At 39.3% G+C, this 23,209-nt stretch overlaps 1 protein-coding gene across 1 annotated transcript; it reads right to left on the minus strand.

Annotated features, from left to right (window-relative positions):
• Window positions 1-930: 930 nt before the first annotated feature.
• LOC134751295 (uncharacterized) lies at window positions 931-3,893 on the minus strand. Its single transcript, XM_063686680.1, has 5 exons — window positions 3,799-3,893; window positions 2,510-2,666; window positions 2,220-2,358; window positions 1,900-1,971; window positions 931-1,109 (listed from the first exon to the last, which is right to left on the minus strand). Exons 1-5 carry the CDS (start codon window positions 3,891-3,893, stop codon window positions 931-933), a joined length of 642 nt encoding a protein of 213 aa, XP_063542750.1.
• Between the last annotated feature and the right edge of the window lie 19,316 nt (window positions 3,894-23,209).

A 23,209-nucleotide genomic window follows, 5' to 3' on the forward strand; every position in this document is an offset into this window, starting at 1 on the left:
ACATATCTACGGCGAGGGCGTACATTGAATCCTAAACGAAGCGAAGGATTCTATAATAGAATCTAAAGTAGAATCCTTAGCGTAGTGAGGGATTCAAGTGTGCTACGCCCAAGATGGAAATAATTTTGCTACCATGTAAAACATACTGCTTTTCACATCACCTGTGAAGTAATTAAGATGTTTAAAAATATTATATAAGCTAAAAAAAAAATGTGCAAAAACTGTAAAAATAGTGTCCTAGAACAGAAAAGTGTTACTTTGATCCCTCAGATAAGAAAAAGCCCTTTTTCGATTTAATTATGTGAAAAATATTATAAATAGGTATGTGTGAATGCACAGGCAGTTTAAAGCTGATACGTGCACATCAATGTCACTTGTGTTTTGTAGTCTTCGAAAGTGTTCATCGAGTTTGTTTTTAAAAGAGTTTATCGAGGGTGCACTGATCACTGACTCGGGCAAACTGTTCCACACTTTCACTACGCGGTTAGATAGAAAGTGTGTCTGGGGTTGCTATTACTCTGCTTGCATCAAATAGAAAACTGTATGAATCTTATAACTCAGGGGTTCCCAGATTGTACGTCGCGGCGCCCTGGTGCACTAGACAGTAAGGAGGGGCGCCGCGAGGCAATCCTCCTCACCATCATCATCATATACTTAAGAGTAAGTCTCTTGTCGGTGGAGCAATTTCCATGTTTCGTGGTCCTCTGCCTTCTCTTTGACAGCCTGATACGACACGACGTTGAGTTTTTCCTTTATTTGATGCATGTACGCTCTCCTTGGTATACCATATTACATATCTATTTCGAATTGCCTAGCTGAATAAGATTGGGAACCCCTGTCATAACTCTTTCATATATGCGACCACTACAGGCGCATAGAAAGCCTTAATAAACAATATCTGAACAAACTGAAGTTCGATTTCTACTTTACCTAATTACTAGCTAGTAGATGAAGCAGGTACTCACCCGACAGTGGAACATCCTCGTCGCTCGTGCCGTCCCGGGCCGCCTTATTTAACCGGAGCATGTCATCTAGAGCAACCAACACTATCGGGTCATCCTCGTCGCTCGCCCCGTCTCCGACTGCCATGTTTAACCGGAGCATGTTCTCTAGGGCAACAAACACTATATTGACTTGTTTTTCATTCCGTCAGTACAAAAATTTGTTTCTGCAATTAAGAGCAAATGAACAAATAATATAATATATTACTCTGCTACTATTAGGACAAATAATATAATTGATTTTGATAGTTTACTATTGTAAAATTAAGTTAAATTAATGCATGTCACATTTCTGGTTTCAAATTCGCATTGTTTAGTTCTTTAGCACTAGATCTAGAGATAGTTTAACAAACAAGTCTTTTCTGAGCAACCATAATTATCTAATTTCAGTAGTGGAATTTGTTTTGGCTCATACATAAGCCATATATAAGTGTAATTATCTATATGTCATTTTTCGCTGTTTGTTTCCCATTATCAATAAATAAAAAAAAATAAAAAAAATAAAACCCCATGTTCCGCACAGTAATAGCCTAGTAGAGACTGAGATCAATTTCTTGTACACTTGTTATCTTGAAGTAATTCATTTTATGTTCATACTTTCTTACTGTTCTTACATAAATAGTAATATGTTATCCCAATATCCATTAATTATAAGTAACTTCACTGGGTGATCAGTCCAATAACAATATTCACATTATTTATGCAGATGTTTTAAATGTAAATTTAGCCAGCTCACACATCATCACATCTTCTAAAACACAGTACTCTTGACTTCATAGTGATTATTATAATATTTATTTATATATTTTTTTATAATATATTCATATAATAATGTATAACATGCTGTATCACTGACTCAGCACAAATTGCATAGGCATATAACAATTACAGCACTCACCTGATACAGGCTCACTGGTTCCATCTTCCTTCTGTATTTCAGGATTCTCTGGCTTGACAGCAGATTCTTCCTCTAGAGCAAACAAACAGAACACAAATCACATCAACTTCCTGTTAAATTTATGTTCAAACAGCAATTTTAAAGGAGTCCAATAACACTATTGGATATGGGGTACTCAACCCTCAGCAGGAGTGTGTATGGTGCCACCATGTAGATTGCAAATCACACGTGATTGTAACAGTTTTCCAGTAGACTTCTGTAAAGAGCCCCAACGGGATTGCTAGAATTCACTACTCGTCTGATGGCCAGTGTTTGCCTACCTTTGACGCTCGCTCCCTGCAGTCGTGCCTGCAGCTCCGCCTGGCTGCGCTGCACTTGCAGCTTGAAGTCGCTCGCGTCTCGCAGGCGGCCCACGCACGCCGAGCAGATGCCGCACGAGCCCGCGCCGCCCACCACCAGCTGCAAGTTAAATAATCCATCAGGTCCTGATAACCTAACACTGTTTGTAACAATAATATCTATCTTTAGAACACTTTAATATCTATCTTTAACTGAACAAGATTTTAAGTTTGTGTACGTTTCGCTACACTAACAAGAATGTCGTACTTACATTTATGTCAAAGCACTCTTTGATCATATCGGCATAAATCTCTGTTTGGCCGAGATGTGTGTACGGCGTCGTCAGGTCCTTATCCGGAGGACACAGCAGGCAGCAACGACAACGACACGCATGCATCACGTCCATCACGGCAACCGCTACGTTGTTTCTAATCAAAGAGCATATAATCACTACGTTCTTTTGTAATTATTTTAATTAACAAGCTAACTTAACCTCAAATCTTAAAAATAGAAGCCAGAAGTGGCAACTCTATGGTTCAAGGTGCATGTATGGAAAGTGCTGCCACCTGTAAGCTTGGTTTTCGGACTAAAGTTGTATATCGTGCATCTGTGTATAGGTATGCGTGTGTGCGTTTATATTGCTGTAGCGCGGGAATTTCTGCCGCGCTTAAGTTCTGTTTTCCTAGGATAGCGGTGCCGTCATATAGCGGCCGGCCGTCTTCATACAAAATACTACTCTATCCGTATTATTTTGTATTGAATCGACCGCTATATGACGGCAACGCTATCCTAGGAAAACAGAGCTTTAGCACAAGTATACTGAGCTGCGGTAAAATGCAGCTGTATTCGAATTTTCAATTTTACAAAACTGATCGAGATTCCAAATACATATGTATACGGTAGGTACTTATGCTACATTCGGCAAGTATAAATTCCCTTAAATATTACAGATTACTCAATGAACATGTCTGAAAAAGTGTACCTATGTAGGGAATTTAGCGAAATAAAAGAGATATAAAACATCAATTTGTTTTTAATTTTTTATTACTGTATATAGGTACACTCAAGTTCACCTAATTTATATTAAGGTGAAGAAATGTACCCTAAACTCAGGTAACTTTAGTCCATAACTTACAACTACGGTCCAAATTTTAGTTCCAGTAAAATATGTATAAATATTTTCAAAATTATGTTGAGTATCCAATATAGAAAAAGAATTAGTATATCTAAGCAACTGTTAATAATCAACGTTACAAACTGAGCCATAGTTGAATTATTGTGTGGGTGTTAGACCTACGTGGATCGTAAATGATAATGCACGCACTTCGTAAACAGTATGTAATGTCTAAAATTACAGTTTAAGGTTTGTTAAGGTTAACGTTTAAACAAGCAGTTACACAAGCACACACAGTTCACCAAAACACTTATCAGGTTCATGCACCATATATGATTAATAGTCAATGAGTCTTTAGGTATTTATAATCAGATATCACAGTCGGTACGCGGATAGGATTTAAGCTACTGATGCGCGTGCGGTTGTTCCCGTGACGTAGGTAACACTGAACTGAAGTGAAGGGGCGCGGCGCGGGCGCGCGCGGCACCTGCGCGAGCGACGATCGTTGCCTAGCAACGGCTGACGGCTCGCGCGCCGCCATGTTATAAGCATTCGTGGGAATCGTGGGTCCATACGAAGAAGGTTTCGGGAATCTAATTTATTAATGTTCTTTTAGTACTGATGTGGAGTAGGCCACAATTGGACTAGATGTAGTTACCAGATACCAGACACCAGATAAAGCAACGGTGGCCTATCTCGGGTATTTTAGTACTCTCGCTGGCCGCTAGAGGCGCTGCCGGCCATGAAAAATGTTGCCTGCTTTAAGTGTGCCCCCCCTCAATTCATCTCTATATATATCTACGGGCTCTACGGGATACGTAATTCTACTAATTCTTTTAATAATAATTTTTATTTGTTTATTTCATTTTGTGGATACTTATTTTCTTCTTGACTAACTGAGTGTAGCAAAGGCCCGAGGGGCTGCCTATTCTCTAATCATATTAATAGTGTTGTTGTGGTATTATTTTGAGTCCATTGGAGTATTCTTGCGCACCGCACGGTTGCCGTGATGGACGTGACGCACGCGTGTCGCTGCCTCGCTGCTGCCTGCGGCGTGCTCCGGACAAGGACCTGACGACGCCGTACACACATCTCGGCAAAACGGAGATATATGTCGACATGCTCAAACAGTGCTTCGATATACATGTAAATATGACAGTTTCGTTGGTGTATGTGACCTTACACTAGCCTATATTTGCGTGAATTGAATTGACACCGCACAGCACCTTGAACCATAGAGTTGCCACTTCTGGCTTCTATTTTTAAGATTTGAGGTTAAGTTAGCTTGTTAATTAAAATAATTACAAAAGAACGTAGTGATTATATGCTCTTTGATTAGAAACAACGTAGCGGTTGCCGTGATGGACGTGATGCATGCGTGTCGTTGTCGTTGCTGCCTGCTGTGTCCTCCGGATAAGGACCTGACGACGCCGTACACACATCTCGGCCAAACAGAGATTTATGCCGATATGATCAAAGAGTGCTTTGACATAAATGTAAGTACGACATTCTTGTTAGTGTAGCGAAACGTACACAAACTTAAAATCTTGTTCAGTTAAAGATAGATATTAAAGTGTTATAAAGATAGATATTATTGTTACAAACAGTGTTAGGTTATCAGGACCTGATGGATTATTTAACATGCAGCTGGTGGTGGGCGGCGCGGGCTCGTGCGGCATCTGCTCGGCGTGTGTGGGCCGCCTGCGAGACGCGAGCGACTTCAAGCTGCAAGTGCAGCGCAGCCAGGCGGAGCTGCAGACGCGGCTGCAAGGAGGGAGCCATGTCAAAGGTAAAGAATCCGCCAGCCATCAAACAAGTAATGATTTTTGTCATTTGAACTCTATATAGAAGTCCACTAAATAACAATGCTACTATCACCGCCACCAGCAGCACCATACACACTCCTGCTGAGGGTTGACTGCCCATTTTCCGGCCAGATAGTGTTATTGGATTGCTTTAAAATCTTAGCTTGAGCATTTTTAACAGAGAGATACCTAATGTGATTTGTTTTGTGTTTGTTTGCTCTAGAGGAAGAATCTGTTGTTGAGCCAGAAAATACAGAAATACAGAATAGAGATGGGACTAGTGGGCCTGTATCAGGTAAGTCTACTCCTCAGCAGTGATACATAATCATTATTATTATTTAACTTCTCATACAGATGTAGTGCATAATTGTTTTCCATCATATTTTCTCAGAAACATTCGTATTTTATTTGTCATGCTACTTCAGTCAATCTCAGTATTTTTTGTACCAAAACTGACTGATATAGCAAGACACGTTTGTAAATTTCCATGAAAATACGATGGAAAATAATTATGTACTACATCTACCCCCAGTTAGGTCTGCGTTGTCCAGAAAGTCTCCAGACTTCGCACATCCGTACACCTATAACAATATTTGTAGGGCTCTAGATATAAAATCATTCTCGGTTCACAATGTCAAAGTTAAAGTGACAAGATGGTTGAATACTTTATCTTATGCTGAGACGGAAAAACTGACAACGAAGGCTTAACCTACCCACTTAATACAAACCTGCAAACATGCACACACTCCTTTTTGGCACACTCACCACCACCCACACAAACACACGCTCACACCCAAACTTGAATATCATGTTTAGATCTTTTAGTTTAGTTTCTGTATTCTTTAGCTTGTATTGTAGTAATTACTTTTAGTATTAAGATATGTATAATAACATTAATAACGTGGACATAATTGTCAATCGCTCTCGCAGACTTCCAAGATACAGGCTCAGCCTAGTTTGGAGTCTGACGGATATATTGATACACATGTAAACAACTTTTATGATAATAAACTATTTGTATTTGTATCTGTACGCTGGAACGTGGATCACCATATAAGGAAATTATTGGAAAGCAATACTTGCAGTAAATGATTAGATTAGATTAGATGATTTATTTCATCAAAGACAATTACATAATAAGTTTGCATTAATGTCAAAAATATAAGAATTTCTATCATGATCATCAAAATAAAAATGAAAATAATAACAATACTAATGAAGAAGAGGTTAATAAGCTGACAGGCAGTTATAAGAACTGATGTTGCTTGTATTTAGTACTTAATGTCATTGTGAAGTAGGTATTAGAAGACACATGTATGTGCTTGTCTTGGTTGTTGACATTGTGGGCCGAGACCACATCTTCTGGCAGTTTGTTCCAAACCCTCACTACTTGGTTGGAATTTGGTTTACAGTAGTGGTTACTAGGTTTGTGGCTAAACTAGCCTGTTGCTTAAAAATTTGTATCGGTTCAGGTGAAGAGTCAACGGTCAAGCCAGAGACGATGGATCAAGATGAAGTACCTGACGACATATTGCGTGAGTACTTTGTTTTAAAAACAGCTTTAGAAGATGTGACGATGTGTGAGCAGCGGGCTAAATTTACATTTTAAAATTTGTATAAATATTTGAATATTGGACTGATCACCCAGTGAAGTTACTTAAAATTTAAACATATTAGGGTAACATAGTACCTTTTGCAAAATTTTTAATATTATCATTAGTAATAAGAACAGTCAAAAATTAATTACTTAAAGATTACAAAGTGTACTAAAAAAATCCTTTGATGTAACCAGCTATTGCAAAGAAGAAATTTCACTCAGTCCTGGTTACTGCGCGGAACGTGGGGTTTAATATAATGTTGGTTGCTCTAGATGACATGCTCCGGTTAAACATGGCGGCCGGAGACGGGGCGAGCGACGAGGGGGACCCGCTGTTGCGTGAGTACCTGCTTCATGTACTAGTCACTAGTTCAAGTGGAAATCAGACTCGGTTTGTCCAGATCTTGTTTAGTATGCTGCTGAATGTGATATGTTTGCAAGTTTACGGATGGTTGTGTATAGAGTTGTGCCGTTCCCGGTAACATTCCCCATTTTGTATGGAGAAATTTCTCGCTCGGTAACATTCCCCATACTAAATGGGTAATGTTACCGGGAACGGCACAACTATAGTTGTGTATCAGATGTGTCTGCGGCACTGTGAGGTGATGGTCGAAAGTTGATTGTGATCCGATTTTCCTATTGTAAATACCTTATTTTATAATTTGAAGTGTACAGCGATTTGAATTTGACTATAATGCTGCATATTATGTTTTCAAATAGATAAATAATGGCTGTCTATAATAAATATGGCGGTCGCGTCTATGAAGCAGTTAATGTAATAGATTCATACTGTTTTCTATCTGATGGATTTTTTGTCTTGTGCTGAAAATAAAATTAAACTTCATCATATCAGTGGCAGCGTTGCCAAACTGAACCAGATCTGTTGCACCAGGCACGACCCGGAGCGAGGGTGCCAGATCCCTGAGTCGTCGACACAAACACACGAATAGTATGTTTGTTTCAGATGAAGAGCTCCTAGTCAAGCCAGAATCAGCGAGTGAAGATGTTACTAGTGATGAGATGTCGCGTAAGTACCAACTTGAATAGAAAACACAAACTGTAGCATTGGGAAGGTTTTCCCATCGGTGAACCAATCTACCGATATCACTGCAGAATAAGTAATAGTATCATCATACAGAACGCCCCCCCCCCCCCTCCCCCCGCCCGCCTCGGATTGCCTCGCCCCTCGCCCCGCGACAGCAGATCGACGAGCTGACGGCGAACGCTCAGTTCGGCTTTCAAGCAACGTACTCATACAATGACGCATGACGCGTGTACAGACGTACCGTTCACACATAGAAACGCAAATGATTTTTGATGGATGGCGTGTCCGCCCTGTGCCAATAAACACTACACTGCGCTCCAGAACAGGCATAGCTGACGTAGGGGAGAAGACCGCTAGCCTGAAGTGGGACTGGGCATGTCACGTCTGCCGCATGCATCCGGATAGGTGGGCTAGTATAGCCACCAAGTGGATGCCGCAAAAGAAGCGCGGACGTGGCAGGCCCAGGCGGAGATGGCGGGACGACTTAGACACCTTCACTAATAACTGGCCGGAAACAGCTCAACAACGGGAGTCATGGAAATCAAAGGAAGAGGCCTTTGCCCAACAGTGGGACACTACAGGCTATTAAAAAAAAAAACAAAAAAACCGCGAAATAAAAGTACTTATCTGAATTTCTAATGTTAATGTGTAAATATTAGATACATCTCTTAATTTTTGTATGTATTGTGCTCTAGTCAACGCTGTCGGTAGGTTGTGATAGGACTTTTTTAATTTTAAGCACGCGGTTGTTTTATGCGATAATCGCAGCGTTGAAAGCATGCGATCAACGGAATGTAGGAAAAACGACTGCCATCTCACCTTCCAGCCCATAGAGAAAAGTAAGTCTTATTGGGAACAATCCGGTTTCCTTCACTGTGTGTTGCATAATAATGCCTTGATTCAAGCACTAGCAGGGGTGGGGGGGGGAAGTGGCTCCGGCGCGCCTCACTCTAAGCTTTATATCTGCATACATCTAGCAAATATATCAAGTTTGGTGTCTTTTTCGTATAATTCGAGGATGAAGAATTCATTTCTGTGACTAAATTTTTACTCACCCATACAAAAAATACGAGAAATTCAAAATTCAAAATTTTTCTTTACACTTTTTTTTTTTTCGAAAATCTTCTACAAAATTAAATATATGGCGATTTTCTCTAGAAAAAAATACCTGTGAATAGCCCAGTTATCCTTCTATATAAAATAGTAAACTTGTGAAACATTTTTCTTTTATAACTCTGTTAAAAAAATTGTTTTGTGTCGCGCGGCGTACCCGCGTTGTAAGAGCGGTATGCAGCTTTTAGGATTTTTAAGTATGTGTAGATGATTTCTGATGAGTTGTTATTCTTCTGTTCGTAGATTACATTAATAAATTACTTCTGGACTTGATATATATACAAATATATAAATAAAGACTTTGGGAAAACTTTACTTTTAACTAGCTTTTGCCCGCGACTTCGTCTGCGTGGAGTTAGTAATTTGGGTAGCTTATTTTTTATCCAATATGCTTTTTATCGATTTCCCATACAAACTTCCACCTCCCATTTCAACCCCTTAAAGGATAATTTCTGATATAAAAACCACCTTGTGCCCTTCCCCGGGACTCAAACTTAAATTGGTCCAGCGGTTTAAGCCTGAAGAGGTAACAGACAGACAGACAGACATACTTTCGCATATATAATACTAGCTCTTGCCCGCTACTTTTATCCAATCTCCTTTTTATTGATTCCCCATATAAACTTGCACCCACCTTTTCACCCCTTTAAGGGGTGAGTTCTGAGATAAAAACTATCCTATGTCCTTCCCCGAGACTCAAACTATCTCTACACTGAATTTCAAGTAAATCGGTTCAGCGGTTTAAGCGTGAAGAGGTTACAGACAGACAGAAAGACACACTTTCGCATTTAAAATATTAGTATGGATTAGTATGGATGTGATAAAATTAACATAGTTAGATGTTTGACAAAAAATGCGGGTTGAAATAAGATATATATTGTTCGCAATTGCCACTACATGTGTGAAGATTCTGCTTCTATGGGTTACTCTAATTATTACTTATACAACAATGGAGGTACTTGCAGGTACTTTGACCGGACTGATCCTTCACGATGTGTCCTCTTTGACTGCCTCGATCTAAGTGAACGAGTCTCACGAGGCAGTCCAACTGGCTTTCGTGCCCCACTACCTAGCTACCTACCGTGTTGCCAGGTATTTTACCAACTACCCCGTACTAATCGGGGTAACGCAATGATATTGCCACATTATAATTATTATTCAACTGCTATCTGTCATGTAAACATAAATAAATCATGACACATGCACATAAATATGTCAGTGCATTTTAGTTTTTTTTAACGCAGTTGCACCTCCCTGCGCATTTTGTTTTGCAGCGGCAACGAATAAGCTCTAAACAAGCAGCAGCCGCCGCAGCTAGGCTTGTCCATATGGGCTCCCAATAACCTGTTGCTGAGCGGCTATAATGAAAAAATGAAAAAAATGAAAAATATATTTATTTTGCACACAAAGATGGGAATATGCAGATGGAGTATACATGAGGTCCAGGTTGCGCGCATACAGCGGTACATTTATAACAGTATGAACAGGGGTCCCCAAACTAGGCATAGCCTGTATCTTGGGCGACCAGTTAGTGAATTAAAAACTAGATTGAAAAAAAGAAAGTATGTCTAAAGATGAAGATAGGTGCTAATGCTAATAACCTTAGCTACTAGGGATTTACGTTGGTCAGTCTGTCAGTCAAGTCTCTTACGGCTAAGTGTCTATACCTATAGGTTAAATGTCTAATTATGTAACATAGAGTACCACTACATATGGACAGAAATTGAGGCTTATGGCCGCGATATTTAAAGCATTATACAATTATACAATTTAGAGCATTATACAATGTTTCCTTTCTCCATACAAGTGCACCGTAGCGTCACTGCACTATCTCCTCAGTCTTATTATAATCGATAGTTAGCAACCAGTCACAAATAACTCGCTTTGTCTGTGAAACAGGTCAAATAATATGTCCCCAAACATAGCCTCCTTAGTAAACTGCACGGAGAATAATGTTTACGTAGCGCATCTTCCGTTGGAGGCAGATTCTCTAACTGGAGATTTCTTCGGCACTCATTTACACTCGTACTTGTACCTGATCTGAAATCAGTAACAAAATGCATAGTGTTAAAATAAGTCTAGGGTTGACACCTCGTAATTCAAATCTGTTCAGACTTAATATTGTAAGACTTACTTGTCATATAAGACAATAACAATTTTTTCCAATATTGGCAACGCCTGCTCAATATTGCCTTGTTAGCCAAATTTAAATCCCTTCGTTACAGCAGGATATGCGCTCCAAGCTTGAAATACGCTTTTTGTCCCCTTTCCACACAAAAAAGAAATAGTGTCGCAACCTGAAAAGGCGTGGAAGAATGGCAAGACTTCTGTCCTTTCTGGTCCTGTAAAATAAATTATACATCTATGCGTTACAAATAAAATCATATATTTAAAGGGAGTTTGCAGCACGTGACCAGTTGTCCTCGTACAGGAAGCAGACACGCGCATGATGGTCCATTATGTGGCTGATGCTGTAGCCCCAGGTCACACAAAAATTATGCTACGCACAGTGGATACTGATGTTGTTGTTCTCGCAGTTGCATGTATATCACAATTGCCGGAGCTCCAGGAGTTATGGGTACATATTGGCACAGGAAAGAAAGACCAGTTCCTCTCGTGCCATGCTATTGCATCTTCATTAGGTAACTTTTGTAGTTCCTCCATTAATTGTAAATAAAATAAATATATCACCGCAGTACGAGACAGGTCATCTGGGCAATTGGTCACGTGCTGCAAACTTTCTTTAAATATATGATTTTATTTGTAACGCATAGATATATTTATTTCACAGGACCAGAAAGTACAGTAGTCTTAGCATTCTTCCACGCCTTTTCAGGTTGCGACACTGTTTCTTTTTTGTGTGGAAAGGTGAAAAAAAGCGTATTTCAGGCTTGGAGGGCATATCCTGCTGTAACAGAGGGATTTAAATACGACAAACAAGGCAATACTGAGCAGGCGTTGCCAAATTTGCCAATATTGGAAAAATTTGTTATGGTCTTGTATCACATTTTTAAGTCTGGACAGATTTGAATTACGAGGTTGATCCCTAGACAGTATTTTAACACTATGCATTTTGTTACTGATATTAGATCAGGTACAAGTACGAGGTACGAGTGTAAATGATTGCCGAAGAGTACTTTATACAATATGAAATCTCCAGTTAGAGCAGGGTTTCTTAAAGTGGGGTCCACGGACCCCTTAGGGGTTCGTAGCATGTTTATCAGGAGTCCGCAGTAAGTCAAATACCTACTGTAAACATACTTATTAGGAAATGTTGTAATAAACTTGACGAGACCTAAGTGTAATGAATATTATAATAAAAATAAATTTTAAAATATAAATAAGGGTTTTTATTATTTTTCTAAAATATATTTTAACCGGGGTCCGTGGAATTGTTTAAATTGTGAAAATGGTCCGTGACAGCAAAAAGTTTAAGAAACCCTGAGTTAGAGAATCTGCCTCCAACAGAAGATGCCCTACGTAAACATATTCTCCGTGCAGTTTACCAAGGAGGAGTTTGGGGAGGAGGTTTGGGGACAGATTATATCCTCTCAGCAACAGCTACCATGCCCTGCTGACTGGGGCTGGTCCAAACAAAATGGTTATTGGGAGCCCATATGGACAAGCCGACCTGCTGCGGCTGCTGCTTGTTTGGAGATTATTCGTTGCCGCTGCAAAACAAATGAGCAAGGAGGTGCAACTGCGTTAAAAAAACTAAAATGTACGGACCTATGTGCATGTAGTGGCAATTGCGAACAATACCTATAGATATCTAATTTTAACCCGCATTTTTGTCAAACATCTATGTTAATTTTATCACATTTACCTATATAATAACTACTGGCAAATTTATAAAATGTAGGCGCGAAGGGATATCGTCCCATATAAAATTTGAATTTCGCGCCTTTTTCTGCTGACATGATTTGCTTGACCAACTAATCCAGAAGTCTCCCCTGCCCACCTGCTGGAGGGAACCTCGTGGCAACCGGGCTGAATCAGCTCAGATCACCCCCAGGAACACCTGTTCCAAGTGGTTTGCTTTGTCTCAAAAATGCAAGGTCCCCTTAGAAAACGGGATCTAAGATCTCTAGCTATATTACATTTGTTAATTGTTACGTTTTATTAATATTATATTTAATAGCAGAAAAAATATAATATAGTATATTTTCTACAAGATTATTTCAGATGATAATATTTTCTTGTATAATAATTTTAGAGCGTTATTCATTTTTAATCGGGTTTAAGACGATAGTCGCTGATGTGTCCTTGAGCGTCTCAGCGTCTCTGTACCCGCACCCCGCTCACTGCGATCGTACGTGAATTTTGTTTCGCGGCACCACAACGAGGTTCAATTCAAAGAATAAGCTACAGCCCAGAAGCGCGCGATTGGCGCTACTCGTATTTGTGTATCTTTTGCAGATATTTTGTCGTTTGAGTATGAGTAGATCATGCGTTTAGTGGAGCTCGTAAATTATAATAAAAATATATTCCCTTATGCATTATACTTTACAAGCCTCAATTAATTTGTGTCTTATCTGTTTCTTACAAATAAATACCTAAGTCAATTCGACAGATTAAGATTTATAGCCTTAGAGCTTTTTTATTTATAGATTTAGAGCTTAGTATGTACTAAATTGAGGCGTGCAGTGTGTTTATTTTATAGTATTTTTTTCCGTAATAATTAAATATAAATAATGCCATCAATAGTTAATTTATAAAATTAAGTACCTACTACCTAGTCTACCTACATATAAAATTTCGGGATTTGTTACCATGCCATTAATAGTTAATTTATAAAATTAAGTACCTACTACCTAGTCTACCTACATATAAAATTTCGGGATTAGTTACCTACCTATTAGTGTTAAACTAGTATTATTTTTCGAAGTTCAAAGTTTTCTCAAACATGACGTGGGAAATATCATATTATCATTATATTACAAGCGCGCCAAAACCAAATCAGCGCTCTGCAGTTTTTTTTTTTTGCCATAATAACTCGGATATAGTGGTTAACGGCTATGTATGATGAACCCTCGTGGACGTCAGCTGCCGCTCCGTTGGTGGATAAGAAATGGCAGCCAGCGAAACACGCAAAATAAAAATTGTCATCGCCTCCCGCTTGATACTTTGTCAGATAATAGTTTAGATACTAATGTGATTTAAAAAATGGTCAGCCGGTTGTATCTCGTTGGACCTTTAACTGGTCACATGAACATGTAAAAAAATATATTTTCAGTCATCACATCCCATTTCATATTTCGCCTTAATTTATAGTTTTGCAAAAAAAAATACGACAAGCCGTTTTTGTATTTTTACTAAACGGCTTGATCAATTGTAAGAGTCATTACTTATAAATATTATAGTTTATATTTGGATTATGCCTACTTTCATTTATGATTAGCTTATAAAAGAATATCAATTGACTCTTACTTGCCACTGTTCATTTTCATCATCAACCACCACCAATCAATGGGAAATTACCCAATCTCACAACACAATTAAAAAAAAAATAACTTAAAAACAAATCGAATTTAAACTATCATGAGACATATTAACTTAACTAACTTAGCAGTTTCACTCTCGTATTTTTAGTCACTCGCGCGACATGTTTCGGAGAGCCTAGATCTCCATTTTCAAGCACTAACAGTGCCTGAGTGAGTAGCGGTCACGACGGCACGGACGGACGGGGGACAGTGTTAGTGCTTGAAAATGGAGACCTAGGCTCTCCGAAACATGTCGCGCGAGTGACTAAACATACGTGAGTGACACCGCTAAGTTAGTTAACTTTAAAATATATATCTATACACAACGTAAATTGATAGCCTATATTAATCAACTAATTATTATTTTGTTAGGAATCGAACTTTATTAAAAACGTAAAAATGCGCATGTTAGAAAACTTTTATTTTTATATTTCAAATGAAGCTTTCTCAAACATAAGTGGAAATATTGTTATTATTTTCGTAATGATTGGCTGCGAAACACCGTGTTAAGCGCGCTAAATCGCGTCAGAACCAAATCAACTTTCTGCAGTTATTTAGTCTTTGGCCACAATAACTCCAATTTTATTGCACTTGGGCTCAGCACAAGCATACAGATTACAAGGAAGGCACGGAGCGACGAGCGACACAGCCTCCTCGTCACAAAGCTAGCACGCGACTGCCGGCCACGCCGTTTTCGAGCAACATACGCACGAAATGTTGAATAATATTCGATTTCTTTAAAAAAATATGTTTTTTTAACATTATGAAACGTTGCATTTGTAGTGCCTGTTAAAACATTTATTCTGGTTTAAAAATAACTTTAATCGAATAAACCGTTTAGGAGATATAAGCAAAGTTAGTCGCAAAACGGCCTGTCGTAATGTGTCTTTTATGAAGAAACTATAAGTCACAGGAAAAAAGTCAAACGTTAGGATTGTTGTACATAAAATGTAGATTCATATATATTCTTTTCATAACTTTTTGTTGAACCGTTAAGAAGATATATACTCTAGAAAGTAAGAGTTTACGGCCAAAAATAGCGACTAGCGCCTTAAGTTTTTGAACAACTTTTACAATCGGCAAGTATCCATTGCATTGCATAGTAGTAGATTAGATTTTAGATTTAGTTTATTCAGAAACAATACAAGCATTGTGTTTGAAATCCTTACAATATAAAATTTACAATATATACAGCCTTAAATTAAATATAAGTTTAAACTATGCATCTACAATTTAACAAGTCAACGTGCATATACCTATTAATAAAAATAAAATAAAATTTAATTATAAAAATAAAAAATAAAAACACTAATACAGTTAAGACAATACAAACAATCGCTCAATGTGGGAAATCCGCAAAGATCTCGTCAATACTTTAGAAGCACCCCCTCAATAAAAATATTTTTAATTTTTTTCTAAAATGTTCATAGTCCGTGATGACTTTTAGTTCTACAGGCAGCTTGTTAAAGATTCTGACAGCCTGGTATTTCACACTATGCCTTGCAGCTTGTTGTCTAGGGTAGAAAGTTGGCCTAATGTTTTTAGTACGCGTTTGAAGGCGCAACTCCTGTTCTGTAGAGGACTCGTACTTTGATATATTTTTGACAAGGGAAGTCAACAAAACGAGAACGTATAATGAAGGAACTGTCAAGATTCCCAACTTCACAAAGAGATCACGGCAGGATATCCACTGTGGAAGGCGCAGAATGGTTCGGATCGCTCTTTTTTGTACGACCAGAGCTCTATTAATATTTTGTTTGTAGCTATTTCCCCAGAATATGATGCTATACCTAAGCTTGGACTCTACTAACGCATAGTACACTGTCTTGAGCTGCTCTATCGTGAGCTCCTCCCTCAGGCTTCTGAGCGCGTAGCAAGCTGACAGAATAGTGTTTTCTATATTGCCTATCTCCGGTTTCCAGGTCAGCTCAGCGTCCATTCGAATACCAAGAAACTTGACCACATCGATTACGTCTACCGATACTCCGTTTAGCATGACTTCAAGCTTATCTGTTTTTTTTGTATTGTTCTTAAATAATATTATTTGGGTCTTTTCCGTATTCAATCTTAAATTATTTATAGGTATGTAAAACCAGTACTGGAACGCCGCTAATGCCTTTCTCATGAGTTCGCTAAGGTCATCCATGCTGTCTGCAGCTACAACCCCGCTGGTGTCATCGGCAAATAAGGTTAACCTGCAACCAGGCACAGTAGAGTTCATGTAATTAGCCAGGTCATTCGTGAATAAAATAAAAAGCAAAGGCCCCAAAACAGAACCCTGTGGAACGCCTCTTTTAAGTCTAATGAAGCGAGATCTGGCCGCAGTCTCCAAGTTGTCTTCAAGATTTTTTAACTCCACAAATTGCTGACGGTTATTGAGATAGCTTCTCAGGAGACCTGAAACATTACCCCTTAGACCATAAAACTCTAGTTTCCTCAAAAGAATCTCATGATCCACCGAATCAAATGCGGAACTAAGATAGAGAAAGAGGCCCGCCACTCTTTTCTTGTTGTTAAGTTGAGATATTACATCTTCAACAAAGCAATCAACTGCGTCTGTAGTGGAAATTTTTCTTTGAAACCCGAACTGTCTTGCGTTGATGACGGCCTCGTCTTTTAGGTGTTTAAGAAGGCGGTAATTAATGAGTTTCTCCAGAATCTTGGACAAAACAGGTAAGAGGGATATTGGCCGCTAATTTTTCGGGTCCGTTTTAACACCCTTCTTAAAGATTGGCTTTACTCTTGCCACTTTCAGCTGATCCGGGAATACGCCCTGATCCAAGCATTTATTAAATAGGTAGGCAAGTGGCCCCATGAGTGTGCTATTACATCTTTTAATTACTGTTATCGGCATCTCATCATATCCATAGGATGCTTTGTTTTTCATACATTTAACAGTATTGAACACTTCTGACTCTGAGATAGGTTGCCAGGACAGATCGGCAAATCGTTTTCTCTGTGAATGTTCTACACAGTGAATTGCCGACGACAAGTCACCCGTCCCCGGAATACTGCTATGGTCAAATTGAGCCGAAAAGATCTCCGCAACCTCTTGAGGGTTTTTCACTAGTTGGGAGTTACATTTAATGGCAATGTTTCCCTGCTCAGAATTAGGAAGCTTACTTCTCCGTTTGTTGACAATGCCCCATATCTCCTTAGAAGAGTTTTTAGCTTTATATATTTGCCCCTGAGTGGCTGACCTTTTAGCATACCTGACCACTCTTCTAAAAATATTTATATATTTATCGCGGTATTGTAAGATAGAGTTATCACAAGCAGACTTATTAATATTACAAAGAACCCGCTTCGTTTTACTGGCTACTTTGATGCCCTTTGTTATCCATTTAATTTTTTTATCATTTATTTTATTTGACTTTACCTGCATTTTTTTAAAGCTTTGCTCAAATATATCAGTAATGTTTTCCAAAAAGCAATCTATATCCAAGTCAAACCAAGTTATACTATTTAACTTTTGTTGAAACGTCTGAATGTTATCTTCCGTAAAAAAGCGCCTATCTATAAAAACTGAAGGTTTTTTACCGTTTTTTCGATGTTGGTTTGCAGTGTGATGGCCACAAAAAATACCTGCATGCCCATCTGCTAACCCATTATGATCCACGTCAGTGCAGGCAACTATATCTGCAGGTATATTTGTCAAAAAGTTATCAAGGCATGATTTTGATTCGTTTCTCACAAATGTGACATTATTTAATAGGTGCCTAAAATTGTAGCATCTTAACAATCCCAAAAACTCATTACGTTGTTTTTTGTCCTCTAGCATATTTATATTAAAGTCGCCACAGATAATAGCCATTTTATTGAAAAGGTGCTCCAGAAGTAATTCTAATTGCTTCATAAATGATTCGAGATTGGCATCGTTCGGGGTTCTATAACAACAACAAATATACACGTTTGTGGATACATCTCTGATGCCGCAAATCTCAAAGCAAAAATATAACCTCTTACAAAATAATATTTCCTCAGTTTCTCTACTTTCCAAACTCATAATAAGGGTTCCTCCCCGCTTTTTGGTTGGTCTTGTGTTAATGGAAGACAATTTGTAATTTGGAAAATTGAGAGAAGTCACTGAGTTTTTATTGAGGAAATGTTCACTAATACAAATAAAATGCATAATATTGGGAATGCCATTCAAGTAAATTTCAAGATCATTTAATTTATTCGATAATCCGCACACATTCTGATGGAAGATATTTAATCTTTCTGTTACACTAGTGACGAAAAAAACTTTCTCCTCTAAAAGGGGTAGTTTGCGGTTCCATCTCGGTATTTTCGCCACACTCATTTTTGACGTGCCACAGTATATTACTGTGAAGGGTGTCTATTAAATATTGCATACCAAAATTATTGAATCGACCAGTCCAGCTTGAAAACATATAGGATAAATTTAATATATTAGGATCGTAAACAATAAAACATGAATTTTGTTTATCCAAATCTTTGGTCAGCAAATGATTAAACCATTCCACCCTAGCGTTAAACAATAATTTGTCGCGTATGTACAGGGGGCAGGTAACTATAATGTTAGTGTTTAAAATGGATTTTACAATATTTTCTATATATTTAACTAAGAGTGTTATAGTCGTTCGATTTGTAGCTGGCCCCGAAAGGCTAATCCTTTGTCTATTGTTAAGTAAAACCGCACGTGCTACTACCTGCAAAAAAAGGGTCATATAATTCTAATTGGCACTTGAGTACGGGCTAGTCAAACGTTCAAAAAACCAATGTAAGTGTGCTCTCCGATAACGCACCTTTGTTACGCATCTCGACGACACATTTTAGACTGGTTCTGTAGCGTTCCACGACAAAAGCTTTTTTTATGCAGGTAAGTAGCACGTGCGGTTTTACTTAACAATAGACAAAGGATTAGCCGTTCGGGGCCAGCTACAAATCGAACGACTATACATTGCTCGATCGATGTAAGTCCGCCTCGCCTATTAGCACTACACAATAATCACGTGACGTCAGGTCCTTTACATGGCTTTGTAGATCTTTGAATAGCTCTCTCACACCACCTCCAGGTGTGATTTGGTGGCAGTAGGAGAAGTTTTCGAAGTAATTATTGTTCGTTATGGTTTTCAATATGCTGTTTCTATTATTACTACTTATAATAAGTAGTTTATTTTTAGTGGATTCCGTTTGTTTCAGCGGATCAACAAATTTCAAGGTCGCCTGACCGGGACTGGCCCTATTTACATTTTCATGTCGTTTCGTCCCCGCATGCGGCTTTTTTTCAAAAGATACCTTATTAGAACTACAGTCATTGAGCGGTGTTTTACTTTGTAGCTTGTGATTTCCTTTCTTTTGTATAGGTGTACTTACAGACCTCACTGGCTCCTTTAATAGCTTTTTATAGAGATCGCATTTTTTACGAGACTCTGATAATGTATCTTGCAATTCGAAATTTTCACTAAGTAGTTTTTGGATTTCATTATCCGCACTTAAAAGTTGATTTTTTAGTTTCTGGATCTGTACCTTCAAGTCTTGTACCACTACATTTTGAACCTGCGAGTCAAGGTTAGGAAGACTAAAGACGCTGACCTCACGAGATGAAACCTCTTGACCTTGTCGTGTTCCATTAATTGATATATGAGGACAGCTGTTGTTTAGACTGTTTACTGTAGTGTGATTTTCTTCGAGAGAGCAGTCAAAGGAGTCTTCCTGAGAAAGTGAATCAAATGAATTATGTACTGGAATATTGTATTGAGGTGTTGTGAAATTGTCCAGTAAACACCTGCTATCCTCTTTCGAGTCATCATTGTCAGTAGATATCGTAGCCTCCAATTTTTTATTTCTAAATGTGATCCTGTCCGGAGAAATAGTGTATTTCGTACGCGGCAGCTCTGCGTTGTCAGGAGAAACTGGAGGTAGTAGAGCATTTTGACTATTTGTTATAGAGCCAGGCGTATTTATACCATCCATTGTCAGGTCCACCTTGTCACGGGATACATTAGCGACCCTATCATGTGATGCCGGTTGATTTGATTTTATTGTGAGATCCGCTGTCTCAAATGATGTGGCCTGTTCTGCATACGTCGTTGATGTTGATTGCGGCACACCAGGCGATACTTTCATATGTTCATTCTCGGGGGACATCTTTTGTGCCAGGTCTTGTATCATATGCTTAGGAGATGCGATTTGTTCTTGCACCTGTTCCTCTTTGCTTTTACACTGGGTTGTGTCCCTTGGTGTAGATGCCAATATAGCTGTATGAACTCTGTTCTTCTGGACGATAGGCGTGTTGGTTCTCCCCTTGTGAACTTTTGCTCTTATGCAATTTGAACACCTCCAAGCTTTCTTACGTTCCTTATCCATAAGATTATAACGCTTTTCCGCATTACAGCACCCAAGGTCATAAGTTTTACTGCAGCAGGAACACGTCAAGTAGTGTTTGCCTTGAATTCTCTTCTTGCAGAGAGCGCAAGTGTGAATCGGAGCCATCTTATTGATATTTAACTATGCGGAGCTCAAAGAGGCGCCGAGGAGCGCAGAGGCGCACCAAGGAGCGCAACAGCGCACAATGGAGCCCAACGGCGCACACCGGAGCACTACGGCGCACCGGCGCAAAGAGGCGCAGCGGAGCGCAACGGCGCACTTAGGAGCGCAACGGCGCACACCGGAGCACTAAGGCGCACCGGCGCAAAGAGGCGCAGCGGAGCGGAACGGCGCACTCAGGAGCGCAACGGCGCACACTGGAGCGCAACGGCGCACACCGGAGCACTAAGGCGCACCGGCGCAAAGAGGCGCAGCGGAGCGCAACGGCGCACTTAGGAGCGCAACGGTGCACACCGGAGCACTACGGCGCACCGGCGCAAAACGGCGCAGCGGAGCGCAAAGGCGCACCTAGGAGTACACCTGTATATATCTATATCAGCTATTTCGTTTTTAAACTGAGCTTGTCTGGATAATCTTTTCAGTATAATTTTTATTAACTGCAAACAGGAAACACCATAAAAAAAGGGTTGGAATTATGGTCGGTAGACATACGCGAAACCGTGCCCCAGAAAGTAATGCATCACTTTTTCGATAACGTAATACACCGTTTTTACTCCCCGCTCCCCGCGCCCCGCGCCGGAACGGACGCGTGAGAGAGACAGCTCCGCTGTGATTATTCGCAAATAATATAAAATGTCTTTAAATAGCATTGAAAGTAATGTGCAAAAAGTGCTTCAAACTGTAAATGAATTGGTGGATAAAGGAAATCGTTTGGAAAATGTGATTAGTGAGCAAAATTCGCAATTAACAAATCAGTCTCAACTAATACGTGAGCTAACGAGCAAGATGGACGCAAAACAATCTACCACGAAGCTACAGCTAAAAAAACCAACGGTTACACCAACGCAAGCGCAGCCGCGTCCGCCGCGCCAAGCAAAACTCGCCGCTTCTGCGGCTATTTGCCGTGGTACACAAAGCCGAAAATTGAACGCTCCCGCGACACCCCCGACACAGGTTGCAGATGCATCCGAAGCGAACATAACCGCAAATAAAAAACACGACTCACCGACAATTTCTAACTAAAATAAAATTAGTTTGCAGATGTTGAACTCAGGTTTAATTAACCCTGAATCAACCCCAGAACCTTTATCAATAAATAACTCCGATGGCACTGAAAAAGTAGACGATGACCAATTATGGGAGGAACAACGGTCTCGAAAAAAAAAGCGGAAAATAGTTCGAAGATCCGTAATTAAGGGCAATGGGTCTGCAGACCCAGAATTACAAACGATGGACCGAGTGAGGCGAATTCATGCGTGTTTTTTTAAAACTGGCACAACAGCTGATATCCTAGAACGTTACATGAAAAAGAAAAATAATTGCGAGGGATACAAAGTTGAGGAATTAAAGCTGAAACACAAGTACTACGCTTCCTTCTCAATCATATTACCCAGCGACAAGTACGATTATTTCATGAATCCTAATAGCTGGCCGCCAGGAATCGAAGTCAGCGAGTGGTTTCGTCACAGCTCCCGGCGCGCGAGAGGCCCGCCTGAAAGCGCTGAATGTAGTCCGACACGACGGAACTAAAGAAGACGATGACAAAAAACGGTTCCCACAAAATATGCTGCGCCAAGGTAGCTTGTCACCTAGTAACAAGACGAACACAAATTCTCAGCAGTTGAAAAATCAACTCACCGGCATTAAAACAACAAAACAAAAAATTGAATCAAAACAAATAACTGTTATTCACCAAAATATCAATCGGTTAAAAAACAAGACATATAAGTTGGAGTGCGAGCTCGAACTTTTGAAAGAAAAAGATGTGTTATGTTTATCCGAACACTAGTTATCATCCGCCGAGATAGTGTCAGTTAATATTATGAACTTTAAACTTAGTGCTAAATTTTGTAGATCAAAACATCAAGGTGGTGGCGTCTGCATTTTCACAAGGGCGTCTCTTCTAGCCATAGAACGACACGAAGTTTCAGAACTCTGCCAAGAAATGAATTTCGAGGCCTGCGCAACCGAGCTAGTCGGGCTAAACGTCTTAGTGGTATGTGTTTATAAACCGCCGCCTCAACCAGGTGAGAAAAATAACTTTACAACGTTCCTCAATTTATTGAATCAATTAATTGAGCTCCCTTTACTGAAACAATACAAAGTGCTGATTGTGGGTGACTTTAACATAGATTTAATAACTAACACAACCGAAAAAAAACTTCTGATTGATTCCGTGTCGTCCGCTGGACTTAGGTCACTTGTATCTTTACCTACACGAATCTGTAAAACGAAAGCATCATGTATACCTATAGATCATGCTTATACCAGTATGTCAAAGCACGAAATCTTAAGTACAAA

Source organism: Cydia strobilella, chromosome 21, assembly GCF_947568885.1.
Source record: "Cydia strobilella chromosome 21, ilCydStro3.1, whole genome shotgun sequence".
Classification (NCBI taxonomy): domain Eukaryota; kingdom Metazoa; phylum Arthropoda; class Insecta; order Lepidoptera; family Tortricidae; genus Cydia; species Cydia strobilella.

Bases quoted from the DNA above. Each gene is read 5' to 3' on its own strand.
- LOC134751295 (XM_063686680.1), bottom strand. From the start codon at position 3,893: ATGGCGGCGCGCGAGCCGTCAGCCGTTGCTAGGCAACGATCGTCGCTC. The intron at 2,667-3,798 runs GTGTTACCTACG...CTCTTTGATTAG, and splicing joins CGCCCCTTCACTTCAGTTCA to AAACAACGTAGCGGTTGCCG. The intron at 2,359-2,509 runs GTAAGTACGACA...TTTAACTTGCAG, and splicing joins AAGAGTGCTTTGACATAAAT to CTGGTGGTGGGCGGCGCGGG.